This window comes from Trachemys scripta, chromosome 2, assembly GCF_013100865.1.
Source record: "Trachemys scripta elegans isolate TJP31775 chromosome 2, CAS_Tse_1.0, whole genome shotgun sequence".
Classification (NCBI taxonomy): Eukaryota; Metazoa; Chordata; order Testudines; family Emydidae; genus Trachemys; species Trachemys scripta.
The window spans coordinates 130186683-130201391 of record NC_048299.1 but is presented as its reverse complement, the minus strand read 5'-3'; the positions used below and the strand labels follow the sequence as shown (position 1 = coordinate 130201391).

General features: G+C 42.8%; 1 protein-coding gene across 4 annotated transcripts in view; it reads right to left on the bottom strand.

Annotated features, from left to right (window-relative positions):
• Positions 1-14709, bottom strand: part of TRIO (trio Rho guanine nucleotide exchange factor) — a 418347-nt gene that overhangs the window by 172602 nt on the left and 231036 nt on the right. For all 4 annotated transcript variants that reach the window (XR_004644600.1, XM_034761550.1, XM_034761548.1 and 1 more), the window contains exons 12-13: positions 6046-6215; positions 4826-5000 (exon numbers count right to left, since the gene is read on the bottom strand). Coding sequence is in view for 3 of the 4 variants with exons in the window: in XM_034761550.1 (XP_034617441.1) it covers positions 4826-5000; positions 6046-6215 (345 nt within the window). In the remaining variant the exon portion in view is untranslated. The remainder of the gene's footprint in view (positions 1-4825; positions 5001-6045; positions 6216-14709) is intronic.

Here is a 14709-nt window from a genome sequence, read left to right as displayed (position 1 = left end):
ATGGCTCTGATCCTTCCCAACTAGATCTCAGTCAATCAGCACTGCTCTCAGTTAATGCACAGCACCCACTACCCTGCTGGGGAAGCAATATTGAAGTAGTTATTAACTCTAGAGTAAGGAACTTCTAATCAGCTTGTGCTAACTTGGCACAAAGATTCAAGCATATATGTTCAGCAAGACCAGGACTTTGTTAACAGCAAAAGGGCTTCCAGGCCATCTGTTGTCACAGCAACTGGGTGGCTCAAGGTGACAAGTTATGTTTACTGAACCTAAGCAACTCCCATGCATTGTGAGTTCAAGCCCCACCCTTGGCAGCGCTTACAGAGTGTGTGCTGTGCATATTTCTTGTTCTCTGCCTGCATCCAGCAAAGGCTCTTTTGGGGAGTTTTGCCCTGACACCAAAATTTCTGCTTTAACGTGCTCTAAAATCTAAATGCAAAGTCTGATTTTACTTAAGAATTGCTGTCAAGGAATTAAACCAAGTGAAGATGAAAGACCCTAGACAATCAGGGTCTTCAGCTGTTTCCTAAGCAACAGAAGTGAGTATGATCAAAGAAGAGCATGTTACTGGCCAGTTTGGTCAAGGGTTTCCTTTTAACAGCCCCTGCCCCTTACATGAGCTACTCCTAACATTTTCAGACTCCTATAAACTTTTGTGGGGCAGAAGCAGGAAGATGAGGTGGGGGGGGGGGTTGGAGCAGCAAGGGGGTGGGTTGGGTAGTGGAGGGAGTGTGTTCTCTGTCCCTTTGCAAAACTTCCCCTGTAGGGCGGAGCTTTGGCACAGCTACTGAGAAGTGAGAACACTCCAGACAGCCACCTTTGTTAGGGTAATGGAGCCTTCAAACACTGTTTGCCCCACATTCTTCCCTTCCCTCCTCTGCGCTGCTCCTCCGGCCCTGGATGAGCCCATTCACAGCCCCATCTCTTAGAGACACACCTGGGTGCCAAGAGTGAGCCAGGATTTGGGGACTCTGAGCCAGTCTCCTTGCCCATGCCCACGCGTGAGATGGGATCTGGGGAACCCTGTCCCTCTGGAAGGTTCTGAGCTCCTCTCCCTAACCCCCCATAGGTGAATGAGAATGCAGGGGGTTCTGCCCCTCTGGACACTTCTAAGCTTCACTCCTGCCCTGCAGCATGAGACAGAATCTGGGGGGCCATGACCCTCTGAGAAGGTCAGAGCCCCAAATCGCTATTGCTTTTGTGAGCTAACATCTGGAGGTCCCTGACCCTCTGGATCGGGAACTGGGAGGAGACATGCTTGGAGCAGGCACAAAACATGGAAACTGAGGAGCTGAGTTGGCCCACAAGAGCAGCAATCCTGGAAGGGGGGGGGGGGGGGACCAGATAATAGCGAAGAACAGGCACTTAGATGAATGCTGCAGTAACTCAGAGCTATTGATTCAGACTGTATTCATCTCTGTAGAGTGCCCTCGTTCTGCTGAGAACTTCTCACTGACATTAATGGGCCACTTCTACATGTCTCCTATGCTGTAAATGGATGTGCAGAGTCCTATCCCCTACCCTTGGCCTAGATGGGGGGAGGGGAGGAGAACACACTGATTGTCCACTCTCTTGCCTCCAGCAGGTTCAGGCAGCTCACAGTCCCATCACCTTCCCACATCCCCTTCAACTTTGCAGGGGGCATGGAGTGGCAAGGATGAGGGTGGAGCTGGTGTGAGAGAGTGGAGCTCAAAACAACAGGTACGTGGGGGTGGGGGGAGGAGTTGGAGCAGTGGGCGTGCTGGAGTAACTGGAGCAGTGGAAGGCAAGTCTGAGCACAGGGGAAGGAACAGGTGGGTCAGAGCAGTGCAGAGGGAGTGTTGGAACAGTGTCAAGGGGAAAGGAAGGGGTCAGAGCTGTGAAGTGGGGATGCTGCAGGGCTTCAGCCAATGCATCCATCCAATCACAGGAACTGACATGGCCCCTATCACTGACGTATCTGAACACCTCACGATCTTTATTGTATTTACCCTCACAACTCCCCTGTAAGGCAGGTCGATGCTACTTGTTTTTTAAATAGATGGGGAACAGACATAGGGAGACTCCCCACTAACTCCATGCTAGTCCCTGCAGCCTCTCCTCAAACTGCAGGTCCCATGCTGATGCCAGTTTCTCTGTGGGGAGAAGGGAGAACCAGGCTGTGCTGGCCAGGTGGAGAGAGGGGAGATGAAGAGATGATGAGGGGGGCAGTGAAGTGATCAACATGCAGCCAGTGCCTTCTGTAGCCAGAGTAATCATTGCTAAGGAGCCAGAGGCAATGGAGAGGGAGAGCTGGGCTATAGTAAAAGGAGGTTGTGATGGGGCATCTGCCCACACTGTCAGAAAAGAGGTTAAAAGCAGCCCTAGGGAGGCTGCGCTGGGAGGCAGCCAATCACAGAAGGGCTTATAGGAGCAACCAATCAGGGCCTGGCTGGCCCATATAAGAAGGGCAGCAGAACAGAGCAGTGAGAGTCACTCCGTGGAGCTTGAAAAGGGAGGAGGAGTGGCTGCCTTGTAGGTAGAGGGCAGCAAGTACCCTGCACAGAGCAGTGCTGCAGGCAGAGACCCAGCTAAAGGCAGCTCCTAGTAGGCTGCAGAGATCTGCAGACTAAGGCAAGGGCAAGGAGGGTGCTGGAGCCACCGAAGGAAGGGGCTAGACCGTGGATTACAGTTTGCACTGAAGGAAGTGGCTGGACAGTAGACTGCAGGTTCCCCCGGAAGGGGGGATAGAATGTGTGGCACAGCTGGAGGGCAGTGTCACTGAAGAGGACGCCGCGGTCCTGGGAGTGACGTGGGTTCAGGAATAGAGGTGACAGCGCTAATTCCCCAGACAGCCAGCAGGAGGTGCCGCAGTGGTGAGGCATGCCCTGTCACAGGGGTGCTGTGAATTTTTTTTTAAACAAAGGTAATTAAATGCCGAAAATGTCATTAACAGAAAGTTAAGGCTGCCTGGTGTGCCTTGTACCCTTCTGGAAGGTGGAGAGTGGCTAAACCTGGTGAAAACCAGGAAATACAAAGTTAAGGTCCACACCACTCTTGCAACACAACTGTGACTGTTTCCTCTCTGAGGATACTCTGCCTTCATAGATACTACACAACACTTTGGGAACAGCGCACATTAGCACTCTAGAATGAAGTGTAACACTTTTCCTTAGCTAAGGCAATACTCAGGTTTAATTCAGATGTAGCAAATAGAAGCTACCTGTACCTGGCCTACACTCAAACACTGAGCCTACTCCACATAAACCACCCTTCACTCTTGCCCTGAAGATTCCTTCTGAGACATTGCCTTCACGTAACCCTCAGTAAACCCTTGAGACCAGTGAGGTATGTCACCAGACCACTGACAGTCCCTATGTCAGACAGACACCTTTGTGCACCTCTGTTGACATGCTACCAAATTCAGTGCTGAAATGAGGCATATTTGATTCCTCAAGGTACACAAGCACCTCTCTACTCATCGCAGTTCTGCCAAGTTGCCCCAACAAATCACTCCACCATTCAGAACAGAAACACCTAGCACAATGACTGTAGCTAGAATGCATGCAGATAAATACTGGAATTCAGGTGTGTGGAGCACAATGCAAACAATGGCATGTTCTTAGTTTTCCCTCATATCTCCTTATAGTAGATATACTCTGTTGTTAAATATCTGTGTAACGCAGGCCAGAATTTCACCCAATTACTCCTGCATTGGACCTAACAGTTTTGGTCTGACTAAAGCATCTTTCAATAAGATTCTTGATTTGAAGACATGAAGAGACTGAGAAACCACCACATCTCAGTAGTTTGTTAACCTTTGCACCCCCTTTCTAGCCATTTCTCGTGGCTATTGCCAGCTCCATAGGGCAGAGTTAAGGTTGCATTGTGGAGGTTGGCATGAACCTTAACTCTTCAATTCTTTGTTTTCACAGGTTTAAATTTAGCCACTCTCCACATTCAGGCACCACTGGTCAGCTTTAATTCTTCATTAAGTTTCTGAGAATTTTTGTGGGCATTTATAGTATCAAACAGCAGTTAAGAGCTTGGGTTGTTTTGTTTTTTTTAAAGGATACATGATTAACCCAACAGCATCTTTGAAAGGCCATCTTACTAACAAACAGGGAATCTAGATTCTTCTGTGGATTAATTTTATACATAAAGTTACTTAAAGTACGGATAGTCAAAAAGTGTTCACACCAATAGCAAGTATTTTCATCCAAGTGTTGGCCAGTCCACAAGCTGCTTGCAAGTTTGGGCAGGTTTTGCAGTAAAACTGAATGGGTGGGTTTTGTTATTTTAAATGCTATGGAAAAGTGGGAGGGAGAGGGGGGCTTTTTGTTTGTTTTAGTTGCAGCAGCTATGGCTTTCCAAGAGCAGCAAAAACAGCCATTCAGAAGCACTCTTGAGGTTTAATATATCTGCAACTGAGAGTCTCGTGTGCAGAAGAGGAAGAAAGGATGGTTATAACTACTACTGAATAGCATTAATGTAGTGTTTTTTCATACTTAAGCTCTTTACAGTGATTTCATCCTCAACACCCCTGTGAAAAAGTCAATTTGATAGCTTAACGCCCCATTTTACACATGGATTAACTGTAGCAGCAAGATTAAGTAATTTGCCAGTGGCCACAGAGTGTGTTTATCAGAGCTCGGATTAGAATGAAGGAGTCCTCAGCTTCCAGTTCTACACTCAGGCCATGCCACTCCCATAGTCTGGAGGAAAGCAAATCCGTCAGACCATTCAGGTAACAACTAAACCAGTGAAATCATAATTTTCGTGTGTCAAAATATATCCTTTTTAGTATAAATCTTCCCATAGGGCTAAAGCAAATTTAATGAATGTTATGCACAAAACAGAGACTCACATCTATTGCATCTCTCTCAAATATGCGTAGCTGCAGGAAGAGTTCAAGCTTGATCTTGCGCTCTTGAAAAAGCTCCTCCATCTGAGACTGGGCCTCATCCAGCTGCTGCAGTACTGTCTCTATGTGATTGATGGAACTGTTGTGAGGGGTCTTGTTACTAGAAATGGCAGAATCCCTATTGAAAGCGGAAAGGAAGGAAAAGGGGTATTATGAAAAAAAGCAGCAGGAATTGGATTACATACAGTCAACCGTTAAACGTGCATGACAAAGCTCTTTAACTAAAACCATTAGTATGAACAACACTAGGAGGAAGCTGGCCTTGTTTCAGCACATAAGGTCCTTTGATAAATTATTAAAATTATGCTGTAGTAATTTAATAAAGCATCAGGATACTAGATTACTTTCTTTTTCTGCCTCAGTGTTCAACATATAGGCATATTCTTGTTTAATACATGTATTCAATCCACATTCTATTTGTGTCAAGAGTAAAATTTAAACCCATGTAAAACTTTTCATTTTGAAGAGGAAATGAGACATGATGACTACCTACTTAGTTGTATGCTAAATTACGTGATTCAATTTTACTTGAGCATAAAGCCAAAAAGAAAAAGAGAGGAAAAAAAAAAACCCACCACCACCACAGATGAGGTAACACCCACTTCTGCAGAATACAGAAAGTGCCCAAGGATTTATTTAAGCTACCAGTAATGGACAGGACCACACGTTCACGTTGCCTCTACAGGAAAAAAAAACAATCCTGTCACGTGCTAACATTCAAAAGAACTTCAAGTGTCAGTTTAAAACAAACAGTCTCTTTAGAGAGGGCTGCTGCTCAGAGTTCAGTCATTCTTAAGCATGTCATGCCACACGGATGCCTCTGACTGATACCCCGCTGACTCATGTCACAGAGATAATTTATGGAGGCTAACTCTCCTTTATGCGAAGGTAATGTTTGTGAGCCTAACTTCCTGTAAACAAAGGGTTAGATAAGATCTGCATAGAATGAAACACATCTAATAGTACTGCTAATATTTATATTCATGCAGGGTAGCTTCTTATACTCGCCCTTCCCCCCACAAAAAAATCAAGAGGGTAATGATCCATTATATGGGGGAAGTATATGCGGGAAGAGGCTTAAGGAGAAATATACCCAATGCTTTTAAAACACAATGTTGAAGAGATTTAACACCAACTTCTCTTAAAAAAAAAAAAAGCATTACCTTAGTTGCTGTATAAGATCCTCCCCTTCCTTAATGACATTGACTGTAACCTGTAAAGTGGTCTGTTGCTGCTGGCCAAAGCGTTTGATCAAGTCTTGTACAGCCTCCACAGACTCTGCATAGACATCATCAAGCAGCTCTTTTTGTAACTCCTCGAGCCATGTCCATAGCTACAAGAGAAAAGAAGTGAACGCTGGTGTCAGGCAGACACTATCTCGTATGAATCTCCTTGGGAGAAGCAAACAGATGAGAAAGCCCACAAGATTTGCTTCTGTTTATACAAAAGTCAGTTCTCAATGTTAAGAAAAAAATTGATGAACCCATGTCAGACAGAAGGTGTTCTCTTGCTGGAAAAACAAGTGGAGTTTTATCCATGCTGTTATGTTACCCTCTTTCCCATTCTCCTACTACATCGTATCGGAGCGACCAGCACAGAATTCAGAGTCAGTCCCATCTGCAGCTCTGTGAGGTAGTCACTGGGAGGAAAATGCTATGGTAACACTCCCTGAGAGAAGGAAGGAAGGAAGGGAGATGTATCTCAATAGCTAAATTTACACTGCTGAGTGACACATACATAAAAGGTACATGGCACTGAGCAGTGGTCATGAAAATCAACAATAGCAGTCAAAGGGGTACATCAAAAATAAACTGAATTTTCTACTTTTCCTAGCCTCAGTGCAGAACACAATCTCAGGCAGTGTCCCTATGGAAAATATTCATCAGCTCTCAATATGTCACCTATTTAGCTATGGCAATTATGCTGTCCACTTACTCAAATATAGAACCATACTAAATCCAGACAGAATATATAACTTGCAATGCCAACTGGCTGAATTATTCATTACAACTAATTTATCCTATAAACTTCCACCTTTCCATCTTTGTACTTTTTCAGCAAGTATGTTTACAAGTCTTTTTGCAATTAATTTTCACAACACCCTTTAACCTGTAAATAACAAATCACTGAGTATTTACTATTGTGTAGTATTATTGGTTACTTAGGCTATGACTATACTAGAGGGCTTACAGTGGCACAGCTGCACTGATGCAGCTGCGCCGCTGTAAGCTTTCTAGTGTATCTGCTCTAAGCCTATGGAAGAGAGCTCTCCCGTCAGCTTAATTACTCCAGCCCCCATGAGCGGCAGTAGCTATGTCGGCCTGACATAGTGCTGTCCGCACCAGTGCTGAAGTCTGCATAAGTTATGTCGCTCGGGAGGGAGTGGGGGCTAATTCACAGCCCTGAACGACATAATTTATGTCAACTTAAGTTGCAGTGTAGCCACAGCCTTAGATGATGTGGTATTCTGTTCCCTGATTGGATGAGCTAAGCTCTTAAACAGGAGTCTCTCTTCACAAATTATCCATTAACATTTGCAGCTACCGGACATCTATTGTACAAATGACCAAAATACTGTTCAAAGAGGCTGAGAACTCACTTCTGGTGCGAATACTCCTGTGAGTACTTTTTCTTGTTAGTACACGAGACACTTAGTGTGATGCATAAAACAACTTGCAAGTACAGTATCTTGTTTACCCAGATCACTCTCTCTCTAATTTATCATGACCTCTCAAATTCTTGTGTCTGAACTTCATATGTTCATGAACTCTGGTGGGTTTTTTTTTAATAATTTGATTTTATTTACTATTTCCAACGGGAAAAATAATTCCTATTTGAGGTCCCTCAAGAACAGAATTAAGATCTTACTCCAATTACCTCTGAACAGTTGCTTTGATAAACTGTACGAACATTACCTGTGATTTTCTCTAAAACCCTGAATATGACTCTAAACTATAATGCTGTTGGAAACTGATGACATTAGGCAGCAAATTTTGCTTAATTTCAAGACCTCTCACATGCTAGTAATGCTGCAATATCTTATGCAAAATTAAGGTTTTGATTTTTCTATTTAAGCATATATTCTAAGACCCTTGCCTATAATGTTGCTCTCAGACAAAAAAGATTCATAATATCCAATGAAAAATTAATTTGACAAAATACTTGTATGAAAAATAATGAAAAATTACAATTTTGGATTAAAAAAACCACACAGCTTTACAACAACTATAATTAAAAAACTACAATACTCAACAATATTGTTTTAATTTCATTATCTATATATTACCTTAGGTATATCCTGAAGTAACGCCGACAACCCAGTTTTCACATAGCTGCACAGTTACTGAGACTAGGTCAGACTCATATCCCCCCGACACATGTGCAACCCTATCATTTACAATAGGAATAAGACTACAAAACAGCACAGGTTGGCTCATTATCTGCTCCTTATGACTATAGTCATTTATAGACAATACCTATTATTCATTTAAGGAACAAAGTTCAAACTTTGGTAAACCAAACCAAATGGACCGAATGCGTAGTGGACACCTTGAACCCAAGCAATTCAACCAACAGTGCTTACAAAGTCTTCCAGACCATAAGCAAACTTAATCAAGTCCAACAGAACACAATACAGTATTTACATGGGATAATTCTTTCCATTTTCACTTAGGAGTCCAAGTCTCATTCAAAGTGAAAAGGGACTTAGGATCCTGTCACTTCTGAGAATAAGACTTAGGCACTTTTGAAAACTTTGCCCAGGTTCTATTCCCAAAATAAACAGCCTAACCCAGGGATCAGCAACCTTTGGCACGCGGGTTCAGCCAATCGCAGCTCCCACTGGCTGTGAGCGGTGAACCGCGGCCAGTGAGAGCTGTGGTTGGCTTCAGAGGCACAGGCTAGGGGGCTAGCTCTTGGATGGGCTGCGGGAAGCGGCGCGGGCCAAGGGATATGCTGGCTGCTGCATCCTGCAGCCCCCATTGGCCTGGGACGGCGAACCGCTGCCAATGGGAGCTGCAATCAGCCGAACCTGCGGATGCTGCAGGTAAACAAACCGTCCCGTCCGGGGCTTTCCCTCATGGGCTGCATGCCAAAGGTTGCCGATCCCTGGCCTAACCTAATTAGCCTTACATGTAAAATAATTTTTTCCATGGAATACACCTGCTTGTGATAGCTGATTCCAATATTCTTAATCCTTGAGACAATTTTTTCCACACTATGTAACTAAAGAGCCTGATTTTCAGAAGTGTTGGCCATGCATGAAGTGTTAAAGCTCTCTGTAACCCATGGCTCCTTGCTCCCCTATGGGCGTCTGTCACCCAGTCCACTGGTCAGCTGATGACCCCTCCGAATTTGTGTCCTAAACCATCCAAGAGCTAGCCCCCTAGCCTGTGCCTCTGAAGCATCCAATTCTCTTTTCCTAACCCACAGGGTATTGTGTCTACTGGTTTGATGCCTGGTTGCCAAAAGCAGAGCTCGTTTCTAGATGCAGAGCCAGGATGGTTGCAAACAAGGCCTCATGCCCTCAGAGCGACAGGCACTTACTGACCTATTTGCATAGTGGTTAATCCAGCCTTGAGCACTCACAGTTCAGACAAAAAAAATTATGTTTGACAAATTTACATAGACAATAATGACCGTACTTAATATGCAGTTTTCAGAGTGGTAGCCGTGGTAAGTCTGTATCACCAAAAACAACGACGAGTCCTTGTGGCACCTTAGAGATTAACAAATTTATTTGGGCATAAGCTTTCGTGGGCTAAAACCCACTTCTGTTTGTCTAGTTGTGATGAAATCTGCTATTGAAACCACAGCAAATTAAACACTTGTGTGATCACTGAACACTTTTATGATACATCTGCAGCAAACAAATTTTACCAGATAAATCTTTTATACTCTCTCCCGAGCCAACCTCTGAAGAGAATATTAAAATGATTCCTAAAGATATTCTTGAATCCATGTAGCATACGTACTCAGTAGTTAAAATATGACTGCTACAGATCAACATGCCATAACATTACCATCAGAGTGAGAAGCAAATATCTAACTAAGGCCTTGTTTCCACTACAGGGGGAGATTGATCTAAGTTACACAACTTCAGCTACGTGAATAATATAGCTGAAGTCAACGTACTTAGATCTACTTACCGCGGGGTCCACACTACGCGATGTCGACTGGAGACGCTCTCCCATCGACCCACCTTGCGGTTCTCGTTCAGGTGGAGTACAGGAGTTGACAGGAGAGTGATTGGCGGTCGATCAACCGCCGATGCATTGATCACTGCGCGTCGAACCCCCGGTAAGTGTAGACAAGCCCTAACTGTAGTGGTGAACCTAGAACAGGAGTGGCTGATTGCCTTGTGTACTGATTCGCAAAATAGCATTAGCATTGGGTATAGTGTCATCACTTGAGACAAGCTTCTATCAAGAAGCAGGAAGTCAAGTTAGGATGGAAGAAGAGCGTGCAGAAGAAACAAAACAAATACTGAAGAGAATCCAACTGTTTTTCATATGAGGGCCCTAGGAGGCTGAGTCAATCAACATAGATGTTCCTTGGCAGAGAACTACAGTTGTTTAGAGTGGTAGCAAAATAATTTTCTTGTAAAACAGGTCAGGATACACAAAATGAAGCCAAATAGTAAGAACTAATACAAATACTTCCTACTAAAATAAACATGCATTTTCTCTTTGAACTGAAGAGGAAGGACTTCAAAGACCTGGCACCAGGGGAACAGAACTGAGGATTAAGTATGTTCTGTGCTTTTACTTCAAACTTCATTCAGCAACAGCGAGAACTTTTATTTTATTTTAATTCAATAGCTTTCTCTAGGAATTAGGGAATTACTGTACAAGTAGATAAGAGTACAACTCAATACGATCCTCTTCAACTGTACTTCTCTGCTATAACGCCTTATCGGCCTCGGAGCTCACACACAAAGCTGCAACTCCTGGATCTTTGGCAGATGAACGTTACACCAACTTCAAATTTCTCCATACATAAATATAGTAAGGTCTCGGAAACATCTGCTAAAACAAGCCTGTCTCCTGTGCAGTTTCTTTCCTAAAATCTTCGGAGCATCTGATTAGTATTTGAGGCTGGTTATTAGTATTTTTAAATGAGGTTATTCACTGCAATACCCTGGCAATCTAAATATTTCCATGATTGACCTAACCTCCCAGTTATTGCTGACACTGTACAGCCACTGAAAGGCTGCAATTACGTAAGACACCACAGAAGAACTGCTCTTAAGTTATTTTGTGAAAGGGGAGAAAAACGACTGGTCATTAACCTATGCCATGATATTCAAGCAATTTTTCAGAACTCTTTGAAATTTCTTTCCATCTCCTTGTAATTTCATTACAATTTGCATATTTTTACCTTAGAAATTAAACAACTTTTAAAAAAAAATAATTGACGACTCCCTGGTCTGGACTGAATGACACAAACGCTAATACAATACCCATTTCAAAAACTGTCAGTTTACCTTGCATGGTCTTGGCCATCAGCACAGCGCTACAATATCCTTGTAACAAACACCGTAGAGTGTTTATTTAAAGAGCAATTTTCACACAAATTTTAAAGGGTTATAGAAACATTCTCATAGATCTTCTGTATTTGTAAAGGTTTCTTCTTTCAGAGCTAGTATCTGATAAGTGTCCTTTCAATTTGTATTTTTTTTTAAAAGGACATAAGTGACTTAGGAGCCTACGCCAAAGTAAGTTAGGCATATCAGGAGCTTAAGTCCCATGGCCTTTCTGTGAGACTTAAGATACTAAATATCTAAGTCCCTTTTAGAAATGGAATTTTAAAATCAAAAAGTGCACCATCTGATGCTACCATTGCAGAGATTAATATTAAAAAGAGAGGAACATACTATTTGACCATATTTAAGCAACTGCATTATTTCAATATTTTGTGTAAATTTTTTGAAAACTCTAAGTTTCAACAGGACTACATTAACATGCACTAGGTAATTTTTAGTGGGTCCACAAGAGGCAGTTAGTGCATAACACACTAGGGCACACTAGAATTTACACTCATCTAGTGTGGACTAACACACTGTTCAGACAAGCCTTAAATGTTCTTCTCACTTCTTCTTCCACCATAATTTCCCCCTCCCCCTCATAAATTACAGTCATACATTTCAACGTTTGGGACAGCAGGGGTTTTCTGCATTGTATTTTACATTTAGCTCTCGGTATTCCCTCCCTCCCCACATTCCCGAATTTTGGCCTGAACACACATCAGTTTGCAATGGAAAAGGTGATAAATTTGTATTGAAGTGAAGGGAGGGAGAGAAAGGAGTTGACTACGCTGTTCTAAAAAGCACATGCCACATACAGTGCAAAGGCTTTAACTTTTTAAAAATTAACTTGACAGGATATTCACAAGTGTTACGTGTAAAATGCCCAAAATAAGTGTTTTTAAACCCACCATCCTTTCCAATCTGTGTTCACCTCTGATCTGTATTTCTACACTTTACTCCAGTTATTGAGATGATTTGTTTGCTGCACTTTGGCACTGCTACAAACACCTGGTATGGCCATTACACCATTTTCCTCCTAATTTGGATGACAAGGGATCCATTTAATTATGTATTTGTATAGCAGCATGTGGAAGAATGACGAGTGCATAGACACCTATGCATATAGCACTCATCTTTTGAGCAGATATTTGTATCCCAACCCCAAAGGTTGTTTTACTCACACCCTAGTGCTAAACCGCACCTTGGGAAATCATTAGTGGCGCTTGCCCCTGATTTCTGCATACAGACCTCGAACTAAACCACTACCCTTGTAAACAAGTTTTTTTATTATTCATGCTGTCCAGCCACAAGACCTATTTCCCCAAAACATCATTCAGACCAGTAACAGGTTGTACTAGTATTAACATAAGACGATGAACATATGTTTAGTAATTTCTCTTCCATATATGAATTTTATTTTGCAATACTTTGTGCACGTGCACTGGACAAACCATCCCATTGAAATACAGTCTGTTACTTTCCAATTCAGTCCTCAAACTTGGTAGCTCTTATTTGCTTACTTTGCAAAGCCAAAGATATGGTGGTTCCCATACCTAGTAGAAACACAGCTATAAGATCTCTCATGCTGCTGTGCTGTAATTGTTAGCAAATGCTAACTGTAAACCCTGAGCACCAGAACTTGAGCCACTTACCTCTGGGGTAAGAAAGTGGTGGCCTAAAAACACAGGGGCAACATTTTTCTAAATCTCCCAAACCAGTCAGAGGAGCAATTGAATGCAAATCAAAATATGGAAAGGGCAAAGAAAATGGGGACTGTGGAAAGTGTGCATATAAAATAAGCTTTTTATTCAACTGAAATGCACACCAGAAAATTACACTTAAAATACTGTGCATTATTATAATCCCGATTTCTAATAAATGTACAATGCTCATGCCAATGTAGCAAGAAGGATATTTTGGCTTAGCACATTTTTATCTTCCATCTGTTTTGTGGCGTCATCTCTGCATTCCACACACTGATTTGAGAACAAGCAACATGCCACTGAATTGAGAAAGCAGTGCTCCTCTGAGCAGGAACACAGAACAAAAACATAAGCTAACAAAGGAATCATTTCGCTCATACTTTTCTTATGCATCCTAATTTTATCCTGAAAATACTGGACACTCAAACAGGAGAAGTTTGCCTTAATTTTGCCCCAGTACTTTATATTGTATATGTTGCAAATGAAGAGCTAATCATGTCTGGATATATTAAATACTCATTTCCACTTGTCCTGTTTGCGTAGGTTTAAAAGTTGACCATATTAGGGCTTGGTCTATACTTGTGAGTTATCTCGGCATAGCTATGCCAGTCAGGAGTATGAAAACCCGCACCCCGACTGACATAGCTATGCCAACAAACACCCTGGATAGATGCAGCGTTGTTGATGGAAGAGGGGTCCTGTTGACACAGCTAGCATTGTTCAGAGATGTGGTGTTCCCATACTGACAAAACATTCCTGTCAGCGTAGGCCGTGCCTACACTAGGGGGCCATGCTGGCATAACTATGTTGACATATAAGATATGTCTACACTACAGAGCCTAACATGACATTTAACTTTAAAAAAATTAACAGCTACATAACCAAGCCTTTAGGGAATAGGTAAAAAAACAAGCTTTCACAGAAATGACTGTTATACTGCAAAGGTACAACAGCAAAACTTATCCAGACGGGAAAGATGTAAATGCCTGAAAAGACCGAAGTTGTGTAGCAAGAAGTCAAATAGCATCTAGAGGCACAGAGGCAACATTCCAACACATCTGGGTTGATTTGTCAGAATTCCTGAGTTGTGAATCACAGGCAAGTCTGTCCTTTGTAAATCCCCTCTTCCCCACTTTCTTCCTCTACATTCCACATTGTTCACTGTTGCCTCCACTGAATCCACCTAGATACTTTACATTACAGCACTTCAGCCTCTCTTTTGGTGCAAATGAATAGATACTGCAGAAAAAACAGTTACTTACCTTTCGTAACTGTTGTTCTTCGAGATGTGTTGTTCACGTCCATTCCACATTAGGTGTGCGCGCGCCGCGTGCATGGACGTCGGAAACTTTTCCCCTTAGCGGCTCCCGTCGGGTCAGCAGGGGAGCACCCTAGAGTGGCGCCTCTATGCTGGAGCATAAATACCCCCGTCGACCCGACTCCCCTTCAGTTCCTTCTTGTCCGAGACTCCGACAGAGGGGAAGGAGGGTGGGAAGTATAATGGACGTGAACAACACATCTCTAAGAAAAATAGTTACAAAAGGTAGGTAACCGATTTTTCTTCTTCAAGTGCTTGTTCACGTCCATTCCACATTAGA